The sequence below is a fragment of the Orcinus orca genome, chromosome 20, assembly GCF_937001465.1.
Source record: "Orcinus orca chromosome 20, mOrcOrc1.1, whole genome shotgun sequence".
Taxonomy (NCBI): domain Eukaryota; kingdom Metazoa; phylum Chordata; class Mammalia; order Artiodactyla; family Delphinidae; genus Orcinus; species Orcinus orca.
Genome location: NC_064578.1, coordinates 51,683,283 through 51,704,769, shown reverse-complemented (window position 1 = coordinate 51,704,769; position 21,487 = coordinate 51,683,283). Strand labels below are relative to the sequence as shown.

Here is a 21,487-nt window from a genome sequence, read left to right as displayed (position 1 = left end):
GAAGTTTCAGAAGGAAAAGGATTTACAAAGAAACAGACGCATGGATTTGTTCCAGGAAGTGTATTTGGTTGGAACCAGAGTACAGAGCAGGGCAGGGAGCCACGTGAGATAAGGCCAGAAAGGCTGAGGGGCTGGAACCTGATCCTGGGGTGGAGTCAGCTCTGTGACCCTTCTGGGGTTGTGTGGGGAAGGGGCTAGGGGCCAAGACATCAGGGCTCCTGGTATGAGAGGTGATCAGCTATGCTGAGGACTCTTCTGGCCCTCACACCCAGCCGTGGGGGAGACACTGTTTTTGAGGCATCGCTGGTCCCACAAAAGGTAGAGAAAGGTCTTAAGGGACCACCCAAGCCCCATAAACCAACAGAAGCTGGGCCCAGAGCAGCAGGCAGGATTCCAGTAGCTGTGGGGATGCAGGATTCCAGAGTGGCCACAACCTGGGCATTGAGGCCCAAAGCAACTAGAAAGGCAGGCATGGAGCAGACCATTTTGGGAGGTAGGGGGCTTCCCTAAGGTAGGCTGAGCCAGTGAGCACTTGACTGGACAAGCGAAGGCAGGTCCCTCGGAGGGGAACAGAAAGAAGGGACCGCAGACTGGAAGGCTGTGGAAGCTGAGGCAGCAGATACATGGCTCGGGCAGCAATACGGAAAGTGCCCTGTCCCCGCATCCCACCCCACCTAGCAGGCCACAGGTGTTGCCAGGCCCCAAAGAAGGTTGATTATGACACCTCATCCCCCCCCCATCAGCTTCAGTAGGAACCCGGCGTCCCAGAAGGATCACAGGTGCTGTGACTCCAGCTGGGGCAGCTTGGAGGTCTGTTCTGGAACTTTCTTTTCTGAAGGATCCACATTCTTCTGGTCACCAGCTGGAGCTGGGACAGGTGCATCATCTGGAAATGGAGGAAGAAAATGGTAGCACTAGACTACCAGCCCCTCCTCTCTCAGACCCAGGAGTCTGGGCCCCCAGCTCCTTCCCTGCCCCCTGGGCCCAGGGGCCAGCACCTGTGTCTGGGTGGAACTTGAGCTGTCCCTCGGGGCCGGGTGCTGGGTTGTTGTGGACTTGCTGCTGCTGTTTCCTCTGTTCCATTTGCAGAACGGCCTGCAGGGGGTGGGGGAGATCACAGAGGCGAGAGGGTATGATGTTGAGTCTCCATGGCAACCTGCTAAGTGGTCATGGACCAGTCCCTTCTCCATGGGCCTCAGTTTTTCTCCCTCATTGAGAGTTGGGCTTAATACTAGTTAAAGATCCAGTTCTCCCTCCCTGGTCATGGCTTGGGTCACACCTTGGGACAGGGAAGCCTCCTCCTCCCTCCTCGGCCTTTCCCCTCTCTCCTGCTTACAACCTCACTGCCCTTATCCAACATGGCAGCCACAGAGCAGCCAGGGATGGGGACAACGTCTGCCCTTACTCAAGATGGCAGCTGCTACCCAAGGATCTACCAGTGATTAACACAGTGGCTGTAAGCCTTCCGCACTTCTGGACACACTAGGACAAGGGCCTCCAGGGGCTCAGAGGATGGACCCCCTTCCCTGGCCAGTCACCTGCTGCAGCTCTCTCTTCTGGGCCTCCAGGCGGCCCTGGGAGCGACCCAGAGCCTCAGTTTCCTGGCTGAGGCGCTGGGCCTTGGCATTGAGCTCTGCCTCCCGGGCAGCCAGCTCCTCCTCAAAGCGCCTCAGCTCGTCCTCCGTGTAGGCAGGGTGCATCTCCACTGTCTGCCGGGGTGAGGACAGGGGCCATCAGCAGGGGGGCTCTAGCCCCGGCCCCGCTAATGGAGGAGGTTCAGGGAAGGCTGGGAGGCCTCGGCCATGCGTGTGGATGGAGAGACCTGAGTGGGAGGTGGGAAGGGAGATAAAGACCCAGAGTGGAGCAGTGGGAGAACAGGGACCCAGAGAGGGGGAGACAACGACCCAGGAGGTTGGGGGGACAGAGAGCTGGGGGGCTTGGAGGTCAGAGACCCAGAGAGAAAGAGAAGTGGCCAGAGACCCCAAAAGACGGGTTAGGTCTGGGAGAGAGAGACACAGGATCCAGAGTATCTTCCGTGTCCTCACCTCCCAGCCCTCCCCGGTGTCCCCGAACTCCTTCCTCTGCGTGGATACAAGGAACTCCTCCAGGGTCACGAGGCGGTCCTGGTTGGTGTCCACCTGGGGAGCCAGGTAAGGGTAAGCAACAGAGCTGGACCTCCCTCCACCCCTACCCCCGCCCTCACCCACGGCCCGGGGTCCTCCTCTCACATTCTTCATCACGTGCTCCCGCATGCGCAGCCGCTCCTCCTCCATCTCCCGCATGTCATCTTCCTCATTCTTGGGGTCATACACCTTCTCCAGCTGCAGGGTCAAGCAAAAAGCAGGAGGTACTGAGAGGTCCAGGGCAAGCTCCTTCCCAGGCTACCCAACCTCTTAACACACACAGACAACTTCAACTCCCATCAGTCCTTGGGACACCCTGCCACTCCTGACAGCCTCTTTTTGCCTCAGGGGCTGCCGGGAGTTGTAGTTTTCCCCCTGAACGCACATCCAGGGGGACCTGAGGGGAGTACTAGGATCCCGAGGGGACATGTTGCTGACCTGGGCATCCTCTGCGCCCATGGCTTCCAAGATACTCACCTCCTTGGTGAAGAGGGCCTCCAGCTCCTGCTCATCCAGGACACCATCACTGTTGATATCTGAGGAAGAGACAACAAGGTGTCTTGGGGGACTGAAGACGGAGTGGGTCAAGTTCCTAAGTGACCTGTTGGAGAAGGAATTCTGGGCTGATGCGAGGTCTGTTCTCAGCGGATAGGTAACAACGGGTCTCCGACAGTAGGATGGTGGCCTTCAGGCTTCAGTGCCCCATTGGCCCGTTGCTAAGACAGCCCTTTCCCTACCAGGGTCCTGAGACTCCATTGGGACCATTCTTGGGCCCACTGTCATGCAGAATGACTTGATCTCTAGCTCCCAGTGACCTGGGCACAGGATCAGCCCTTTGCCCAGGATACAGGGGTGTCAGGGACGTCTCCCAGAGAACCAGCCCAGGGCTGACTCTGATCACCAAAGAATCCTCTCCCTGCCAATCAGACTCCTCCGCCACATGCACCTTGCCCACTGCCTTCGCCTCCTCTGCTCACTCAGATCAGCACCCACACTGGTCCCAGGGAGGCGGCCGGGAACCCTGACCTTGCAAATCCAATGGTTAAGCTTCAGCCTGCACCTTACTTGACTTTCTGCCTTTGGCTCTCAGAACATCACCCTCTCCTCTCCAGCTGCCCTTATTTTCCTTCACTGGCCCTGTCCTCTTCCTGACCTCTACGGGTAGTGTAGGGGTCAGGGGACAATGACTTCTTCCCTATCAAATATTCAGATGTGTCCAATATGGTTGCCACTAACCACATGGGCTGTTTAAATAAAATTAAAATTTCAGTTTATCAGTCCTACTTGCTACATGGCAAGCACTCAATAGCCACATATGGCTGGTGGCCGCCATACTGGGCATCAGAGAACATCATTACAGAAACAGTTCTACTGGCAAGACTTCCTTAGATGGGTTCCTCCAGTCCCTCATCTTTAATGCCATCCGCAAGCTGCCTCCACACCTGAATACCCAACTGCCTACTCTCCATCTCCACATAAATGTCTAATAGACATCTCTAGCTTGACATGGACAGACCCAGTTCCCAATCTTCCCTGACAAACATGCTTGCCCTTCTCTCTCCATCCTTCCAGTTGCTCAGGCCAAATACCTCGGAGTCACCCTTGACTCTCTTGTTCCATTACAATCCTCATCAGGTCCATCCTCAAGTCCTACCAGCTTGACCTTCAAGACAAATCCAGAATATGACCACTCTTCCCTACTTCCATGGTCCAGTCACCAGCATCTCAGGCCTCCTAACTAGGGTCCTGGCTTTGGCCCTGGCCCCTACAGCCTGTCCTCAACACAGCACCTAGACGGATCCTGCCAACCCTTAAAGCAGATGGGGTCAGTTCCTCTGCTCAAAATCCTTTTGCTGTGTCTCACCCAAGACAGAATAAAATCCAAATTCCTTACCCTTAGGGTGGCTGTTACCTCCCTAGCGGTCTTTATCATTCTTCTTTTTTGTTTTTGGCTGCATTTGTGGGATCTTAGTTCCCTGAGCAGAGATTGGACCCGTGCCCTCGGCAGTGAAAGCGCAGAGAGCTAACCACTGGACCGCCAGGAAATTCCTTTTTTTTTTACACTTAACAATGGTTAAATTGGTAATTTTTTTTTAAAAATAGATTTATTTATTTATTTATTTTTGGCTGCGTTGGGTCTTTGTTGCTGTGCGCGGGCTTTCTCTAGTTGTGGCGAGCGGGGGCTACTCTTTGTTGCGGTGCGTGGGCTTCTCATTGTGGTGGCTTCTCTTGTTGCGGAGCACGGGCTCTAGGTGCGCGGGCTTCAGTAGTTGTGGCTCACGGGCTCTAGAGCACAGGCTCAGTAGTTGTGGCGCACGGGCTTAGTTGCTCCGCGGCATGTGGGATCTTCCCGGACCAGGGCTCAAACCTGTGTCCCCTGCATTGGCAGGCAGACTCTTAGCCACTGCGCCACCAGGGAAGTCCAGTAATTTTTATCTATGAGTTTTTTTTTTTTGGAGTATAGTTGCTTTACACTATTGTGTTAGTTTCTACTGTACAGCAAAGCGAACCAGCTATACGTATACATATATCCCCTCTTTTTTGGATTTCCTTCCCATTTAGGTCACCACAGAGCACTGAGTAGAGTTCCCTGTGCTGTACAGTAGGTTCTCATTAGTCACCTATTTTATACATAGTATCAATAGTGTATAGATGTCAATCCCAATCTCCCAATTCATCCCACGCCCCCCAGGAATTCCCTTTCTTATCATTCTTCTCTTCAAGCGTTCGCCTCCAGTGACCTTGGAAACCCACCAAGTTCATTCTCCCCTGCGTGTGCTTGCTATGCCCCCCATCTAGACAAATATCTTCGAGGCTCACCCCCTCACTTCACTGAGGTCTTGGTTCAAATGTCATCTCTCTTGAGCGGTGCTGTCCAATCCAGCGGCCACTAGCCACATGGGGCAAATGAAATTTAAATGACTAACAATCAAATACAAGGAAAGATTCATTTTCTTGACATTATGCTAACTGAAATAAGCCAGTCATAAAAAAGACAAATACTCTACAATTCCACTTATATGAGGTAGCTAGAAGAGTCAAATTCATAGACAAAAGAGAATAGAAGTTACGAGGGGATGTGGGAGGGGTCATGGGGAGTTGATGATTAATACAGAGTTTCAGTTTTGTAAGGATGAAAAGACTGCTGCACAATAATGTGAGTATGCTTAACACTATTGATATGTACACTTAAAAATGGCTAAGATGGTAGATTTTATGTCAAGTGTATTTTACCACAATTACAAATTTTAAAAACTTTAATTGATCAGGGGCTTCCCTGGTGGTACAGCCATTAAGAATCTGCCTGCCAATGCAGGGGACATGGGTTCGAGCCCTCGTCTGGGAAGATCCCACATGCTGCGGAGCAACTAAGCCCGTGCGCCACAACTACTGAGCCCGTGTGCTACAACTACTGAAGCCCACACGTCTAGAGCCCGTGCTCCGCAACAAGAGAAGCCACCGCTGTGAGAAGTCCGCTCACTGCAACACAGAGTAGCCCCTGCTCAATGCAGCTAGAGAAAGTGCGCACGCAGCAATGAAGACCCAATGCAGCCAAAAATAAATAAATTTAATAAATTAAAAAATTTTTTGATTGATTAAAATTCAATTTCTAAGTTGTAAAACCCACATTTCAAGTGCTTAATTAATAATAATAGCCACATGGGAACTAATAAGAACATACTGTATAGCACAGGGAACTCTACTCAATACTCTATAATGACCTATATGGGAAAAAAATCTAAAAAGACTGGATATATGTATATGCATAACTGATTCACTTTGCTGTATAGCAGAAACTAACACAACACTGTAAATCAACTATACTCCAATAAAAATTAATTAAAATGAAAGAACAAATGATGCTGGGTTAATAAATTGCCTCATTCGTTTAAAAAAAAAAAAAAACAGGGACTTCCCTGGCGGTCCACTGGTTAGGACTCCGCGCTTCCACTGCAGGGGGCACAGGTTCGACCCCTGGTCAGGGAACTAAGATCCCACATGCCATGCTGTACAGCCAAAAAAGAAAAAGAAAATAAAGCCAAATGGGGCTGGTGGCTGCTGTATTGGACAACACAGCTGCAGAACACTTCCATCAGCATAGGAAGTTCTACTGGACAGTGCTGGTCTAGCAAAAATCTTTCCAGACCAGGCTATCTAAAATCATCATTCTAGACCTTTAATCCCACTGTCCTGCTTTCCATGGTAATGTGACTACCTGATCATCTACTATAGAATCTACTTCACTGATTCTAAGATGCACTTTTTTTCTCCCCATATTTTATCATCCATAAAATTGGGAGGCATCTTATCATCGATGATGTGTTAGTTTAATGGGCAGTTTATGTAAAATTCAAGTGTTCATCTTATGTTCCAATGGTCACTTAGATTCACTGAACTACAGAACTATCTGTTTGCCTGATCACTGGTTCTGTGATGCCAGGGGGACTTTCTTTTGTTCACAGCTGTACACACAGGGTCTCCGTGAAGCTTGGTCCTTAGAGGTCTCTTTGTAAACATTTGCTGAATGAATGAATCAGACCCTGCTAAGCTCTGGTGACAGGCTATAGCATTTGGTTCGGGTTCCTGGGCACACCTGAGGGGACCTGGCAAAAAGTGGTATCAGGGGAATTCCCTGGTGATCCAGCGGTTAGGACTCCGCACTTTCACTGCCAAGGGCCCCGGTTCGGTCCCTGGTCGGGGAACTAAGCTCCCGCAAGCCGCACGGTGCAAAAAAAAAAAAGTAGTGACATCAGGAGATAAGATCCAGATGCAGAGCAAAACGCCTGGCGTTTGGAGATTGGAATTAGAGGCTGGACATAGAGGTGATGTTTCCAGACAGGAAGAAAATGAAGGGGACCATGCCCCTGCATCACCATGGAGAAGGGGCTTCCCGGGTCCCTGGAGGCCTGGTTACTAGGGAGCAGCCCCTGCTTAGCGATAGAGCCCCCAGAAGCGACCGGGGCTTCTGGGCTGCCATGGGAGGGGGGCCCAGGCCTAGACAAGCCTGGTTTGCTCAGTTAGGGACACCAGTCAGTCCTTAGAACCCAGAGGCCTGGTGTATCCCAGAAAAAAGGACGAGCTCTTCCATGGAACATCCTATTCCCAACAACAGGGAGGGACAGGGCCTTCTAGACCACCAGGGGAGAGGGGCTCAGACCTCTTTGGCCTCCCTAAGCCCCGTGAGTTAGGGAGACCCCTTCTTAGCATTCAGGCCCCAGAAAGGTCAGAGCCTCAGCGTTAGCCTGGGTCTTGGGACTCCCTCCTTACCATGCAGTATGAAGAAGGTCTTGGGGTTAAACCTGTTGGGGTCCAATCCATCCAGTTCCTCCCACACCTCCTTCAACTGGGCTTGGCTGCCCTGTGGAAGGGAGAGCCGGGGGCTCATGAGCAAGAGGTCTGGGTCCCATAGGATAAAGCTAGAGAAACCTTTACCCCCATCCCTCAAATGTCATTCCCCTCAAGCAATAAAACTACAACTCCCAGCAGCCCCTGGAGGTAGCTGGGTACATTAAAAGGGGCCTTTTGCCTCAAGCTCTGCTGGGAGTTGTAGTTTTTCAGCTACTTTCTTGTGGCGCTTGGAAAGTTGGACATGGTTGTCGGGGGTAGGCATGAATGGGGGTCCTTACAGGCACATTGACTTTGGGGTGTTCTCGGTGCCGGCGCTGTTGCTCTTCCAGCTTCCTCTCTGCCTCCTTTCGCTGCTCCTCTCCCAGGGACTCCAGATAACGGCGTCTTTCGTGTTCCTTGAGCATCTCGTAGCGCTTGAACTCTTCATGATGGGCTGCATCGTACTGGGCAAGGTCCCGGGTGGCCTGGGGAAAGGCAGACGGTCACTCTCACCTCACTTTTATGCCCAGCCCCTAATTCCAAACTCCGAATGCCAGACCTTTGGCTCTGAACCTGGCCCAACTTCCACGTGTGCTGGGTCTTATGTCCCGATGTCACTTTTGTCCCATAATACATAGCCTTCTCTCTTTGGTCAAAAGACGAGGATGGTTACACAATAGCAACTTTAACTCACTTCTTTTAAGTCCTCCACAATCTCAAGATCTTGGAGGAATAAATAATAAGGAACAGCACATGAGGTGAGTTAATATGGAAAGCAGTACAGCTAGGGAGTAAACAACATGAGGTCTCTAATTGTTCTGACCAGGGTTCAAATCTAGGCTCTGCCATGTGAACAAATCCTGCTAGCTCTGTGACCTTGGGCAAGTTACTCATTCTCTCTGTGCCTCAGTTTCTGCCTCTGGAAAATGGTGATAACAATACTATACTGGGTTGTATAGGGTCCCCCCAGAATTCATGTGCACCCAGAACCTCAGAATGTGACTTTACTTGGAAACAGGATCTTTGCAGATGTAATTAGTTAAGATGAGGTCCTGCTGGATTAGGGTGGCCCCCAATTCTAATGACTAGTGTCTTTACAAGAAGGCTACAGAGAAGACACAGAGAGACACAGGGAGAATGCCACGTGATGGTGGAGGCAGAGACTGGAGTGATGTGTCTACAAGCCAAGGAATGCTGGCAACCCCCAGAAGCTGGAAGAGGCAAGAAGCAGATGCCTCTAAGGAAACCTTGGTTTTGGTCCAGTGATACCGATTTTCAACTACTGGCCTCCAGAACTGTAAGAGGATAGCTTTCTGTTGTCTTAAGTCACTGAGTCTGTGGTAATTTGTTATATGGCAGCAATAGAAAACCAATACAGCTGTTGTGTGGGGAACAGACGGAGGTTCTCAACCTGGGGTGACTGCGGTCCCCAGGGGACAGCAGTTAATGTTTGAAGATATTGTTGGTTGTCACAACTAGGGGAGGTCTACTGGAATCTAGTGGGTAGAGGCCAGGGATGCTGCTAAACATCACACAATGCACAAATAACCCCCAGAGCAAAGAATTATCCAGCCCCAAGTGTCAAGAGTGCCGAGTTGAGAAACCCTGCTGTTGAGTGTGGAAGGCAGAAGCAAGGAGCCCATCTCTGGGGTTGAGACCAGGAGAATGACAGAGCGGCTGCAGGAAAGCGGACAGTTTCTGGAATGTTCTGGAAATAAGCGGCAGAACCGTCTCTCGGGGACGAAGGTCAGGCATGGACTCAACCAAATGGCTGCTATTATCTTCATGGCCACTAGATGGAGCTCCAGTCAGCCAGAAAAGCAGGCTGAGGCTCAAGTCAGGCAGAGAGGTAGGTTCTGTCCTGGGGGTGCTGGGGAGCTACAGAAGGGATGTGAGCAGGGAAGAGGCAGGGGCAGACCTGAGCATCCCGTGCCACTCCCCAGCCCCGAACTTGGCCTTCCCCACAAGGCAGGGTTGTAGATCCTACTTCTCACATGAAGACTACGTTTGTTCCTGCGCTGCTCTAACAAATTATTTTTTATTGTGGCTTAACACACACTCATCATCTTAACAGCATGGAGGCCAGGGTCTGAAATCAGTTTCACTGGGCTGCAATTACAGTGTTGGCAGAGATGTGCTCCTTCCGGAGACTCTAGGAGAGAACCCCCTTCTTTGCCTTTTCCAGTTTCTAGAGCTGCATACGTGCCTGTGGCCCCTTCATCCATCTTCAAAGTCAGCAGCAGAGCCACCTTGCTTTGGTCATCACACTGTCGCCCTCTACTGTAGTCAGATCTCCCTCAGCTTCCCTCTTTTTAAATTTTATGTTATGTTATGTTATTTATTAATTTCTTTGGCCGTACCACCTGGCTTACGGGATCTCAGTTCCCCAACCAGGGATTGAACCTGGGCCTTGGCAGTGAAAGCCCAGAATCCTAACCACTAGGCCACCAGGGAACTCCCTGCATCCCTCTTACAAGGACCCTTGTGATGACACTTAGGGTCCACCTGGATAACCCTGGCTCATCCCCCCCATCGCAAGCTCCTCAGCTTAATCACAACTGCAAAGTCTGTTTGGCCACATCAGGTCACAGAGTCAGAGGTTCCGCAGACAGCATGTGACGTCTTTTGAGGGGCTATTATTCTGCCTACAGCAAGGACACAGAGGGAATTCCTGCCCCCAGTCATAGGAGAGGGATTTGAATCCAGATGTGAGTGGAGCCAACCTTCCGACCCCGACACACACGCACACGGCTCCGCTTTCCTGTAGAGAATCTGGGGAAGGTTTTTAGGCACAACCAGCCCTTCTGCAGCCGCTAGCCTCAGAGAACACCAGGCAGGGGTGAGTGGGCTCACATCCCAGCGTCTGCTCCCTTCTCCCCCTCTACAAAGCTTCCCTGAGTCCTCTGCCCCCAGGTCCCCCTCAACCTACTGTCTGGATCAGCAGCTCCAGGTCCCGGGCCTCGAATGTGTGCTGATTCTGAGGGTCCAGGTGTTCAAACTGCTTCAGGAGGCTCAGGTGATCCAACTGTACATCTGGATGAGAGGGAAGACGGGGTGGTGGTGGGGTGAACAACTCATGGAACGTTCTTTCTTTCAAAATCCCTATCCTGCGGGAATTCCCTGGAAGTCCAGTGGTTAGGACTCAGCGCTTCCACTGCCGGGGGCCCTGTTCGATCCCTGGTTGGGAAACTAAGATCCCACAAGCCGCATAGCACAGCAAAAAAACAAACAAAAATCAAACAAACAAAAACTATCCTGGGCTGGATGTGCTCTAAAGGAGATCACAGAGGGCACAGGAGAAGCCCACAGAGGATGGCTTGAATGAGCCTGGAGCAATCAGGGAGGGCTTCCTGGACGAGGTGATGCCACACTGAGTCTGATGCTGAAAATAATAATAACCATGATGATAACCAACATGTATCAAACATGTACTATGTGCCAGGCCCTGCTCTAAATATATTAAATATATTAATGCATTTACTTTTCACAAAAATCTCACATAGGTTCTGTGATTATCCCATGTTATGGATGTGAAAACTGAGGCCCAGAGAGGGGAAGTGACGTCTAGGTCACCATCTAGGAAGAGGCAGAGTGAGGATTAGTTGGGCTCCAGAGCACATGACACTTAATTCTGTTATGGGTTGAATTGCGTGCCCCCCAATTCACAGGGAGGTTGATAGCCCCCAGTATCTCAGAATGTGACCTTATTTGGAGAGTGGGGCTTTACAGAGGTGATCAAGTTAAAATGAGGTCATGAGGATGAGCCCTAATCCCATATGACAGGAGTCCTTATAAAAAGAGAAAATTTGGACACAGAGACACACACAGAGGGAAGACAATGTGAGTAGACATGGCGGGGGCGGGGGGGGGGAGTGGCCATCTCCAAATCAAAGAGAAAGACCCAGAACAGATTCTCCCGCACAGCCCTCGGAAGGAACCACCCCTGCTCACACCTTAATTTTTGACTTATGGCTTCCAGAACTGTGAGACAATCAATGCCTATTGTTTAAGCCACCCGGTCTGTAGTACTTTGTTACAGAAGCCCTAGCAAAGTAATGCAGCCTCCTTGTATGAGAGTTTCCTGGCAGAGAGGGAGAGACCAGGACACACTTGGCACCCACTCATCCACTGGACACACATCCTGAGAGGCCTCCTGGGGGCCCCCATGTGAATCAGACCCGGGCCTGCACCTCCAGTGGCTCCTGGGCTGGTGGGGGTGAAAGGCACACACACAGGCAGCTGGAACCCAGGTGACTCAGGCTGTAGTGGCGGCAGCTCTGGGCCTGGGTGAGCCCAGAGGAGGGACAGACCCAGGAGACAGGCACAGATCAAGTCTCATAATTCGTTATTCATGCCACAGATACGTGTTGAGCCATACTCTGGGCCCGACCCTGTGCCTAGCACTGTGGACACAGCAGGAAACAGATGGTGACGGCATCTGTCCCCTGGAGCACCCGGTCAAGATGGAGAACAGGTGAGTAAGGGACAAACACACGACCACAAAGGACTCAAACAAATGGAGGACTCTTCACAAAGGACGGTCAGGGCAGGACGAGGGAGGCGACATCTGGGCTGAGACCAAAGCTCCACTGGCCATGCCAAGAGCCCCGAGAACGAATGTCACAGGCAAAAGTCCCAAGGTGAGAAAGATGTGTTACCCTCCGTACTAAAAATGCTGATGCCAGAGGGTCCGGTGAGAGGGCACACATGTGAAGGGAGGGGCTAGGATGGGCGTGGCAGGGCTCAGCTTGGCCTCCAACTAGCAAGGAGTGTGGACTTGATCCTGAGGGCACTGGGGAGCCATGGCTGGTTCTGAGCACAGGAGGGACAGGATTTGAACTGGGTGCTGTGATAGGCTGAATAAAAGGCCCCCCCAAGATGTCCACATCTGAATCCCTGGAACCTATGAATATGTGATCTCATGGGGCAAAAGGGACTTTGCAGATGTGATCAAATTAAGGATACTGAGATGGGGAGATGATCCTGGATTAACTGGAGAAGGGGGCTAAATGTAATCCTTGTAAGAGGGAAGCAGCGGGAGATCTGACTACAGAAGAATGCCATGTGATGACTGGAGAAAAACGCTACGCTGCTGGATTTGAAGAGGTTCCCAGCCTAGGAATGAAGATTTGGAAGCTGGAAAAGGCAAGGAAACAGATTCCCCCCCATAGCACCTCCAGAACTAACAGAGCCCTGCTGACACCTTGATTTTGGCCCAGTGAAACGGATTTTGGATTTCAGACCTCCAAAAGGTAAAGAGAATAAATGTGTGTTGTTTTAAGCCACTAAGTTGTTGCTGATTTGTTACAGTGGCCACAGGAAATGAATCCAGATATTAACAGGATTCTGTTAAGAACGGCTGTTCTACAGGAAATAGTGGGAAAAGCAAGGGCGGCGGCAGGGTGCCCAGGGAGGAGGAGACTGCGCTGATCCAAGTGGGACCCAGTGACAGCAATGGACGTGGAGAGAAGTAATCAGATTCTGGAGATTCCTGAGTTGTTGAAGGGACAAAAGTTGAAGTACATAGCTTAGCGTATGGGATGTAATAAGCAACCAACTGATGGGAGGGATTTTTTCTCATTCATGACAAGGGAACATCCAGTTTACCAGAGATCAAGTCAGACTCCGAAACTGTAGTAATTAAAACAGCAAGACAGAGAAGGCATGGATGGTTATGCAGAAGGAGGCCAGAGACCATGCCCGTCTGGTCACCTTAGAGCCCCAGCACCCTGCTCAGTGCCTGGCACAGAGTAGAACTCAAGACATATTTGATCAATGGATAAGAGGCATCAGATAGGAATGAAAACAAAGCTCAGCTCTCTTACTGACCCTTAACACCATCTACCAACGTTCAGGGTCCCCATCTGTAACACAGGAGCCTCAAGGGGGTCAGGAGATGAAAGAAGAAGCTGGAGGTAAATCTCAGTAAAATGGGATTGTTCTTACACTTAGTGACGAGCCAAAAGGTGCCCCAGGAGTACCAGCATATCCCACAAAGCTACAATGAGTAAAACAGCATGGTTCATTGTAGCCAATGGATGCAAACAATGCATATCCATCAATGGATGAATGGACAAACTAAATATGGTAGATCCAGACAAGGGAATATTACTTGGCCCTAAAAAGGAATAAAGCAGTGATGCATGCTACAGTGTGGATGAACCTTGAAAATATTACACTAGAAGAAGCCAGGCACAAAAGATCACTTATCGTATGATTCCATCTATACAAAATGTCCATAACAGGCAAATTTATAGAGACAGAAAGTAGGTTGCCAGGGGTGCGGTGGGGAATAGAGGGGTGATAGTTACATGGTCTAGTGATTCTTTTTGGAGTGATAAAGGTGTTCTAAAATTGATGATGGTTGCACATACCTGTTGTACACTTCAAATGGGTAAATTGGTATACGAATCATATCTCAATAAAGTCATTTAAAAGAAATAGCATGGTCCAGACACATGCTCCAAGAAACTGTATCTAGGAATGTTAGAAATAAGATGGGATCTTGGAATTTAAATCCACTCAAATCTCCCTCTTCCAGGTACATTTTTCTTTCTTTTCTTTCTTTGTTTTTCTTTTTTAGCCATACAATTAGACTATAAAATATAGCCTCACATATAAATACCAGGAAATTAGAATCATTCTAGTGGGGGAGAGAAAGAATAAGTAAGCAATGAAAAGTACAGTGTAACCTGTTGAACTTCCTGACTTTGATCACTGTACTATAGTATTGTAGGAGAACATTGTTCTAAGAAAAATCACACTGAAATATTGAGGCATAAAGGAATACGGTGTCTGCAAGGAACTCATAAATGTGAACTACAGATAAATGGAGCAAACGTTAACAATTACAGAATCTGGGCTAAGGGTATTTGAGAGCTTTTGGTAGTATTCTTGCAACTTTTCTGTAAGTTTGAAGTGACATCAAAATTTTAAATGACCCTGATTTGTTAAAATAAAAATTAAAAACACATCAAAAACCACCCAAGCAACTAAAATTACTAACATCTCCCGAGTAATGTTAATAGTAGCTTGTGCTAGGAAGAAAACTCGATCAATCTTCCAGGCAGATTTTACAGGGGTGGAGAGAATGACGCCCCAGTTGGCTCCACCTGCCAAAATCACCTGGAGGCCGGGGAGGGAGGCTGCCCCATGACCCCCAACATCGCCAGCTCCACCCACCCCACCGGCCTGCTTACTGGGCTCCTGCTGGGCGTCCATCTTGGCCTTGAGCAGCATCCGCAGCCTTGACACCTCCTGCCGCTTGAGTTCATCCAGTTTGGTGCGGACATGGTGGCTGACGAAGTCCAGCTCCCGGCTCAGCTTCCCGCTCTGCTCGGGAGAGAGGGGACACAAACCAGGCTGCCCTCTCTGGAGCCTTCTAAGAGCTTTCTGATGCCTCCTGGGGTTCCCCAGGGGCCCCGAGACAAGATTCCAGCCCCTCAGCCTGGCACTGGAGGCCCTTCTTATTTCCCGTCACTCATCAGATCACACTCATGGCTCACGTCTCTTTCCCACTTCTAGGCCTTTACACACGCTGGTCCCTCTGCCTGTGATTCTCCCTGTCACTGCTTTCCAAGCCTAACCAGGTCCTTACAGTCCTTCAAAACTCAAAGCATACTGTAGAGCACAGGGAACTCTATTCAATGTCCTGTGATGAACCATAATGGAAAAGAATATGAAAAAGAATACATATATGTATAACTGAGTCACCTTGCTGTACAGAAGAAATTAACACAACATTGTAAACCAACTGTATCTCAATAAAATTAAAACAAACAAGCAAAATAAACTCAAAGCAGACGGCATCTCCCTTGGAAGAATCCCCAACCCCCTTGACGCCACAACATACACACACACACACACACACACACACACACACACACACACTCTCTCTCTCTCTCTCTCTCTCTCTCTCTCTCTCTCTCTCTCTCACGTGCTGAGCAGGGTGCCTTCTCTGAGTTACCTCTATCATCACTTTGGATTATGTCTGTTTCTCAATTGTGCTGACCCCACCCCTCTCCTTCTCACAGTTCCCCACCCCCGTGGCTCCCCAATGCCCACAGGACCGAATCCCTGGGCCTAACACTGAAGATCCTTCAAGATCCTGCATCTGCCCATGCCTACCCCTCCTCCCTGCCGTCACCGCTCCAGCCCCATCCCTCTGTCTTTATGTCAGTTATAAGGAGCCAGCAGCAGACAGCTGAAGGTACCAGAACGCTTCACTGGTACACACAGTTCTACTGTTGAAAACTTGCCCTTCCCCCCTCCCCTCCCCGTTTCAACTTTTATACCAGACACTCCCACTCAGAATTCAAACCTCACTCGGGAGAATCCATTTCCTAGAAGCTTTCTCTCACTGTCAGGCGGACTGGGTCCCTCCTCCGGCCACCCCAGCACCCTGCACTGTCTCAGATGGCTTTCTCAGCCACTCGTTTGGGTCTCTCCAGCCTGCAGGGGGCGTGGCCTTTGCACAGGCAGCAGGACAAAGGGACCGCAGTGCCAGTCATGTTAACCTCAACCAGTCAGGCACCTACGATGAGTCAAGTCCTGCACTGGACTCACTGAGTCCGTCCTCTAATCCTGCCCACAACCCCATTTTATAGATGAACAAACTGAGGCTCAGGAGGAGAAGCCCCTGGCCCAAGGTTCCTCAGACAGTGAGGACAGGAGGCCAGTTTCCAGCCTGGTGACACAGGTGGCGTCATGTCTCCCCAGAGTGAGAGTCCTGGGGCCTGGGTTCAAATCCCAGTCCTGGCACCACTGCACTGCGTGACCCCAGCACACTGTTTCCCTACTCTGGACCTCAAAAATGGGGCTGAGATTATCACCACCAGTAACAAGGACAACTGACATTTACTGAAGGCTGATGACAGGCTGCACCAAAGCCTCAAAGTGGGGATTATCGCTGATTCACACAACCCCACCCCCATCTCCCCGCAACAGAAAGTGCTGCATGAGCCTCCCCGTTTTCTGAGAAGGAAACCAAGGCACAGAGGGGTGTGACCACTTGCGCAGAAGAGCATGAGGTGGAGCTGGGATTGGAACCTGCCACTGTCCCACTCCAGAACCTGCCTGCCTACGTGGCCACTGTTTCTGATGTCATTTCCCACTTGTATGACCTTGGACAAGCTGGGTGGCCTATAGGGCCTCCGTTTCCTCAGCTGGGCAGTGGGATGGGCTGGGCTCAGCAGTCTCTAGTTATGCCCGTCCATTGTCGGGGGCCAGGCGGATGGGGATGGACAAGAGCCCAAGGAATGCTGGGAGGTTTTGGGGAGAGCAGGGCTGCCCTCCCCCCATCAGTCCCAGGCCCTGGGGCCTCCTCTGGCCCAAGGTGTTTGGAGAACTCGGGGTGGATCCCCCAGGTGGGATGTTCCAACATGCACCTGAACGGGGAGGGGAGTCTAGGTGGGGTGGGGTGGTGGCAGGCAGTGTTGTCTCCTCATGGCGTGTGTGTGTGTGTGTGTGTGTGTGTGTGTGTGTGTGAGCATCCTTTCCGAGGAACACTGCTTGGGGGATGGGGTGGGATGTGGGCTCCAGGCTCAGTCAGTCCAGGGATTGAGACCCAGGCCTCCAGGAAGGACAAACCCTGCTACTAGGGCCTCAGTGTCCACCTCTGTAAGATGAGGAGAATCACAGCTCCTCTAGAGGTCTAACATGAGAGTTAGAGATGATGTGAGTGATGACAGCATCTCCCGTGTTTTGAATTCTTCCTGTGTAAAGAGCACTGTGCTGAGAAATCACAGAACCAGCCCTCACATTGCGCTTACTGAGAATGGCCACTGTGCACATCCATGCCTTTTACACGTCTTACCTCGGACAGGCCTATGATGCAGGTTCTATTATCACCCCATTTTACAGATGGGGAAACTGAGGCACAGTGAAGGGAGGCCACACAGCTGGTAGAGCTGATACTGGGAGGCATGTACCATCCACATCCACACTTAACCACACATTCTGTCTTCCCCAGATCCCTTCCCAGCTATGTGACCCCGAGAAGTGAATTCTCCCGAGTCTCAGTTTTGTGATGGCTGGAAGGTTCCCCTTTAGGGAACCTGGATTGTCCTGGAATTCTGCCCTCTGAGCATGCATGCCCTCCCAGTGTGCTCGCACCCAGCCGCACCTTGATGTCCTCAGCATTGGCGGCCTGCAGCTTTTCCCGGAAGTGCCCGTCTGTCTCCAGCACGTTGATGACTTCCTGGAGGTACCGGTGGTAGTACAGGCCTGTGTCCTAAGGCAACGAGAATGAACATAGTAGCCTCAGCCCTTGTCCCTCTCTGGTTCTTCCCTGCAGGTAGGACCCAGGCTCTGCTCCCCTGCACACCTGCTGAGGGGCCCAGAGATCAGCCCCCAACCCTGAGCGGGAGGCCTGCCCCATGGGATAAAGGCTCTAGAGCCAGCAGACCCTGGTTGCTCCGTCACCCCAGGCAAATTGCCTGATCCTCCGGGCCACAGCTCTTACTTCTTCCCAGGTCTGTCTGTAGTGGAGATGAAATTAAAATCACAAGGGTAAACACCCAGCTCAACACTGCCCATAGAGTGGACACACTGGTATTTGTTGGAAAGCAGTGAAACATACATTCGTTCATTCAACAAGCATGCAGCGAGCCCCTACCACGTGCCAGGCACTGTTCTATGGGGCACAGCAAGCGAACAAGACAGACAAAAATCCCTGGGCTCCTGGCCCTGCCACGTGTAGCTGGCTGGCACTTTCCTCTTCCTGGGCCTCACTCTTCCATTTGTAAAATAGGCAATACATTTCTTACCTCTCAGAGCTATGGTGAAAAGTAAGAGATAAAAAGCCTGGCACCACGGTAAGGCTTTAGAAGATACTCAGTCTACTATAGCTATCATTACATTTTTTTTTTTTTTTTTTTTTTTTTGCGGTACGCGGGCCTCTCACTGTTGTGGCCTCTCCCGTTGCGGAGCACAGGCTCCGGACGCGCAGGCTCAGCGGCCATGGCTCACGGGCCCAGCCGCTCCGCAGCATGTGGGATCTTCCGGGACCGGGGCACGAACCCGTGTCCACTGCATCGGCAGGCGGACTCTCAACCACTGTGCCACCAGGGAAGCCCGCTATCATTACATTTGCTGAGGAACACACCATAGGTGATAAATGGGAGCCGATCACCCAGGCTATGGCACTGTGGGTGTACTAATCTCCTATTGCTGCTGTAACAAAGTATCACAAACTTAAGTGGCTTAGAGTAATAAAAATTTATTCTCTTAGAGTTCTGGAGGTCAGAAGCCCAAGATGGTTCAGCAGAGCTGAGCTTATGTTGGAGACTTTAGGGAACAATCTGCTTTCTTGCCTTTTCCAGCTTGTAGAGGCTGCCTACACTCCTGGGCTTGTGGCCTTGCATCACTCTGACCTCTGCTTACATCATCACATCGCTTCTGACCCTGACTTTCTTGTCTGGCTCTTATATGGAACCCTTGTGATTACATTGGGCTCACCTGGATAAGCCAGGATAATTTCTCCACCTAACTCAATCATACCTGCAAACACTCTTTTGCCATATATTCACAGGTTCTGGGAATTAGGGCATGGACATCTTTGGGGGCCATCATTCAGCCAAACACAGTGGGCTGGAATCCCAAATCTGCCAATTACTAGCTATGTGACCTTGTTCGGACTGCTAGGATGCCTAGTTAAATTTAAATTTCAGATAAAACAACGAATAACTTTCAGTATATTATACTAATGGTTATTCGTTGTTTATCTGAAACCCACTCAATTTTAACTGAGTGTCCTGTGTCTTTATTTGCTAAGTCTGGCAATCTTAGTCCTTGGGCAAGTTACTTAACGTCTCTGTGCCTCAGTTTCCGCACCTGTAAAGTAAGGCTAGTGAGTACCCACCTCATAGGGACTGTTGTGAGGATTAGAGCAGTTAATATCCTTAAATATTTAACTCAGCACTTAGTAAGAGCTGTCAACGTTATTATGATTGTTGTTATCGACATAACACTCTAGTAGCCTCAGAATAAAGAAAGTCTCCGCCATGGCCCACAAGGCCCCGTGGGATCTCCCCCTGTTCCTTCTCTGACCTCATCTCCCCCTCACTCACTCTGTTTCAGCCACACTGGCCTCCTGTAAGTCCTTCTACTCACTGTGCTCTCCTCCACCACGCAGCCTTTGCCCAGGCTTTTCCTTTTGCCTGGAATATTCTTCCATGCACTTCAGATCTTAGCTCAAATGACCCTTCCTTCCTCCCTGACCATCACCCCTGGTGTCCATTCTCAGAGGGCCCTGCTGATTGTCTTCCCAGCAAACTAATCTGGTCTGTGAGGGCAGGGGGCTTGCTCTAGCACTGTGCCTGGCTCCTAGAAGATGCTCAAGAAATGTGTGGAATGAATGAAAGGCAAGGGGACTCAAGCTGCCCTTCTGTGTCTGCAAAGATTTCACGGAGCAAAGGCCTCACTTGCTGGGTGGGGACCTGTCATACAGGAGCATGGGATGATTTGTTCCAGAGACAGTGGTGTGTCCATTCCTAGTGGGAGCTGTAGGATTCGGGCCACAAATCAGGGCACTGGCCTTGAGGATCTTTTCAAGTTCCAAATTCCCTAAGACCAAAGGTTTCATAGTGTTCGATAAACACAAGTTGGAATAAATGAGCAGTTACCGTGCCCTATCATAATTTAAACTACAACTCCCATGAGCTCCATGATGTGAGGACACCCCAGTTAACTAACACCACCTGCTCAAGATGCTACTGGGAAATGTAGTTTTTTATTTGAGTCCTTCTCGAGGGGAGGGCGTCTTAAAAGAGCAGAGAGGTTTAGGTGGGGCGCGGGGGGGGGGGTGATGCAGATTTTTCATCTAAAATCTGACCTGATTTTCCATATCTCAAAGTCAGGGGCTTAGAAATCTCTCTCTCTTTCTCTCTCTCTCACACACACACACACCCGCCCCCAAGTTTTTCACCACGTCAAAGCTCTGGGACGGCCAAGAATGGCAGGCAGACTCCAAGCCGCATCCGTAGCCAGCCAGGGGCCACGGGGGCACGGGAATTGTAGTACCACTGCAAACACCTGGCTGGCGAGCAGGGCACGCCACTCACGGGGCTTTCGGTCGCGGGATTCTCCTCCTTGGGCGCCCCCCGCTCCAGGGGCACGGTCAGAATAGCGCGCAGCAGCAGCAGAAGTGACAGGAGAAGGAGGGCTGCACGGGGCCCAGCGGGAGGCATGGCGGCGTGGTCTGTGGGGGCGGAGAGGTGGAATAAGTCTGTCCCAAGCCGCCTTCTCCCCTGGACCCAGGAGTCTGGACTCCCGGCGCCGCTCCCTGCCCCCTTCCAAGAATCAAGACGCAAAGCGTCTCGTTTCCCGGGAGCCAGGATTCCGAGCCTCCAGCCTTTCCTTCCTCAGACCCAGGAGTCCTGGCTTCCAGCACCCTCTTCGCTTAGACTAGGATTCCGGGATCTCGACCCCCTCTTTCCCCAGGCCCAAAGGTCCAGGGCCCCAGCCTCCTCTTTTCCCAGGATCTGGAGGTACTGGTGTCCTCCGAGACTCAGTTTTCCAGCCCTCTGGTGCCCCGCTTCCCTTCTCCCCAGGACCCAAGAGTCCAGGACCCTCCAGCCCCTTACCTCTCCTTCACCGCAGAGGGCGTTTTCCTGGGCTAGGACCTCCGGTGTGTTCTCTGCGATTTCCCCCCTAGGCCACGCCCACTTTCTCCGCAGAGGATCCGCTCTCAGCAGCCTGATTGGTCCGCGCTGGCTCCAGGTTTCGGGCCCCTGTCTAGCGGCCCCGCCCCTTGTCGAAGTCGCTGGCCTTTTCTCGAAAGCCGAGCCTCCTTTCTCGGAAGCCCTACCTTTTGACGCCACATACCCTGCTTTTTAGGCGAAAGAACAGAGACTTTCAAAGAGAACTACAACTCCCTGTTGGGCCAGGGGAAAATGAGTCAGCTTCCGCGGGCATCTTGGCCTCTTCGCCTCATGGGAGTTGTAGTTTTCCCATTTATTTTCTCTCCTAGAAGTGGCTGTAAATTACAAATCGATAGTAGTTGGCACAGGTCACGTTATAAGTTTATTATATAAGAG

At 51.0% G+C, this 21,487-nt stretch overlaps 1 protein-coding gene across 1 annotated transcript; it reads right to left on the bottom strand.

Annotated features, from left to right (window-relative positions):
• Positions 1–45: 45 nt before the first annotated feature.
• Positions 46–21,354, bottom strand: NUCB1 (nucleobindin 1). Its single transcript, XM_004271070.4, has 13 exons — positions 21,035–21,354; positions 20,513–20,649; positions 17,575–17,682; positions 14,651–14,783; positions 10,381–10,484; positions 7,751–7,936; positions 7,392–7,482; positions 2,601–2,659; positions 2,229–2,321; positions 2,046–2,138; positions 1,539–1,709; positions 999–1,095; positions 46–886 (listed from the first exon to the last, which is right to left on the bottom strand). The coding sequence occupies exons 2-13, from the start codon at positions 20,636–20,638 to the stop codon at positions 774–776; spliced, it is 1,374 nt and encodes a 457-aa protein (XP_004271118.1). The 5' UTR covers positions 20,639–20,649; positions 21,035–21,354; the 3' UTR covers positions 46–773.
• Positions 21,355–21,487: the final 133 nt, after the last annotated feature.

Bases quoted from the DNA above. Each gene is read 5' to 3' on its own strand.
- NUCB1 (XM_004271070.4), bottom strand. From the start codon at position 20,638: ATGCCTCCCGCTGGGCCCCGTGCAGCCCTCCTTCTCCTGTCACTTCTG. The intron at 14,784-17,574 runs GTGCGGCTGGGT...TCTCCCGAGCAG, and splicing joins CCAATGCTGAGGACATCAAG to AGCGGGAAGCTGAGCCGGGA. The intron at 1,096-1,538 runs GTGACTGGCCAG...CACCCCCTGCAG, and splicing joins AGAAGAGAGAGCTGCAGCAG to GCCGTTCTGCAAATGGAACA.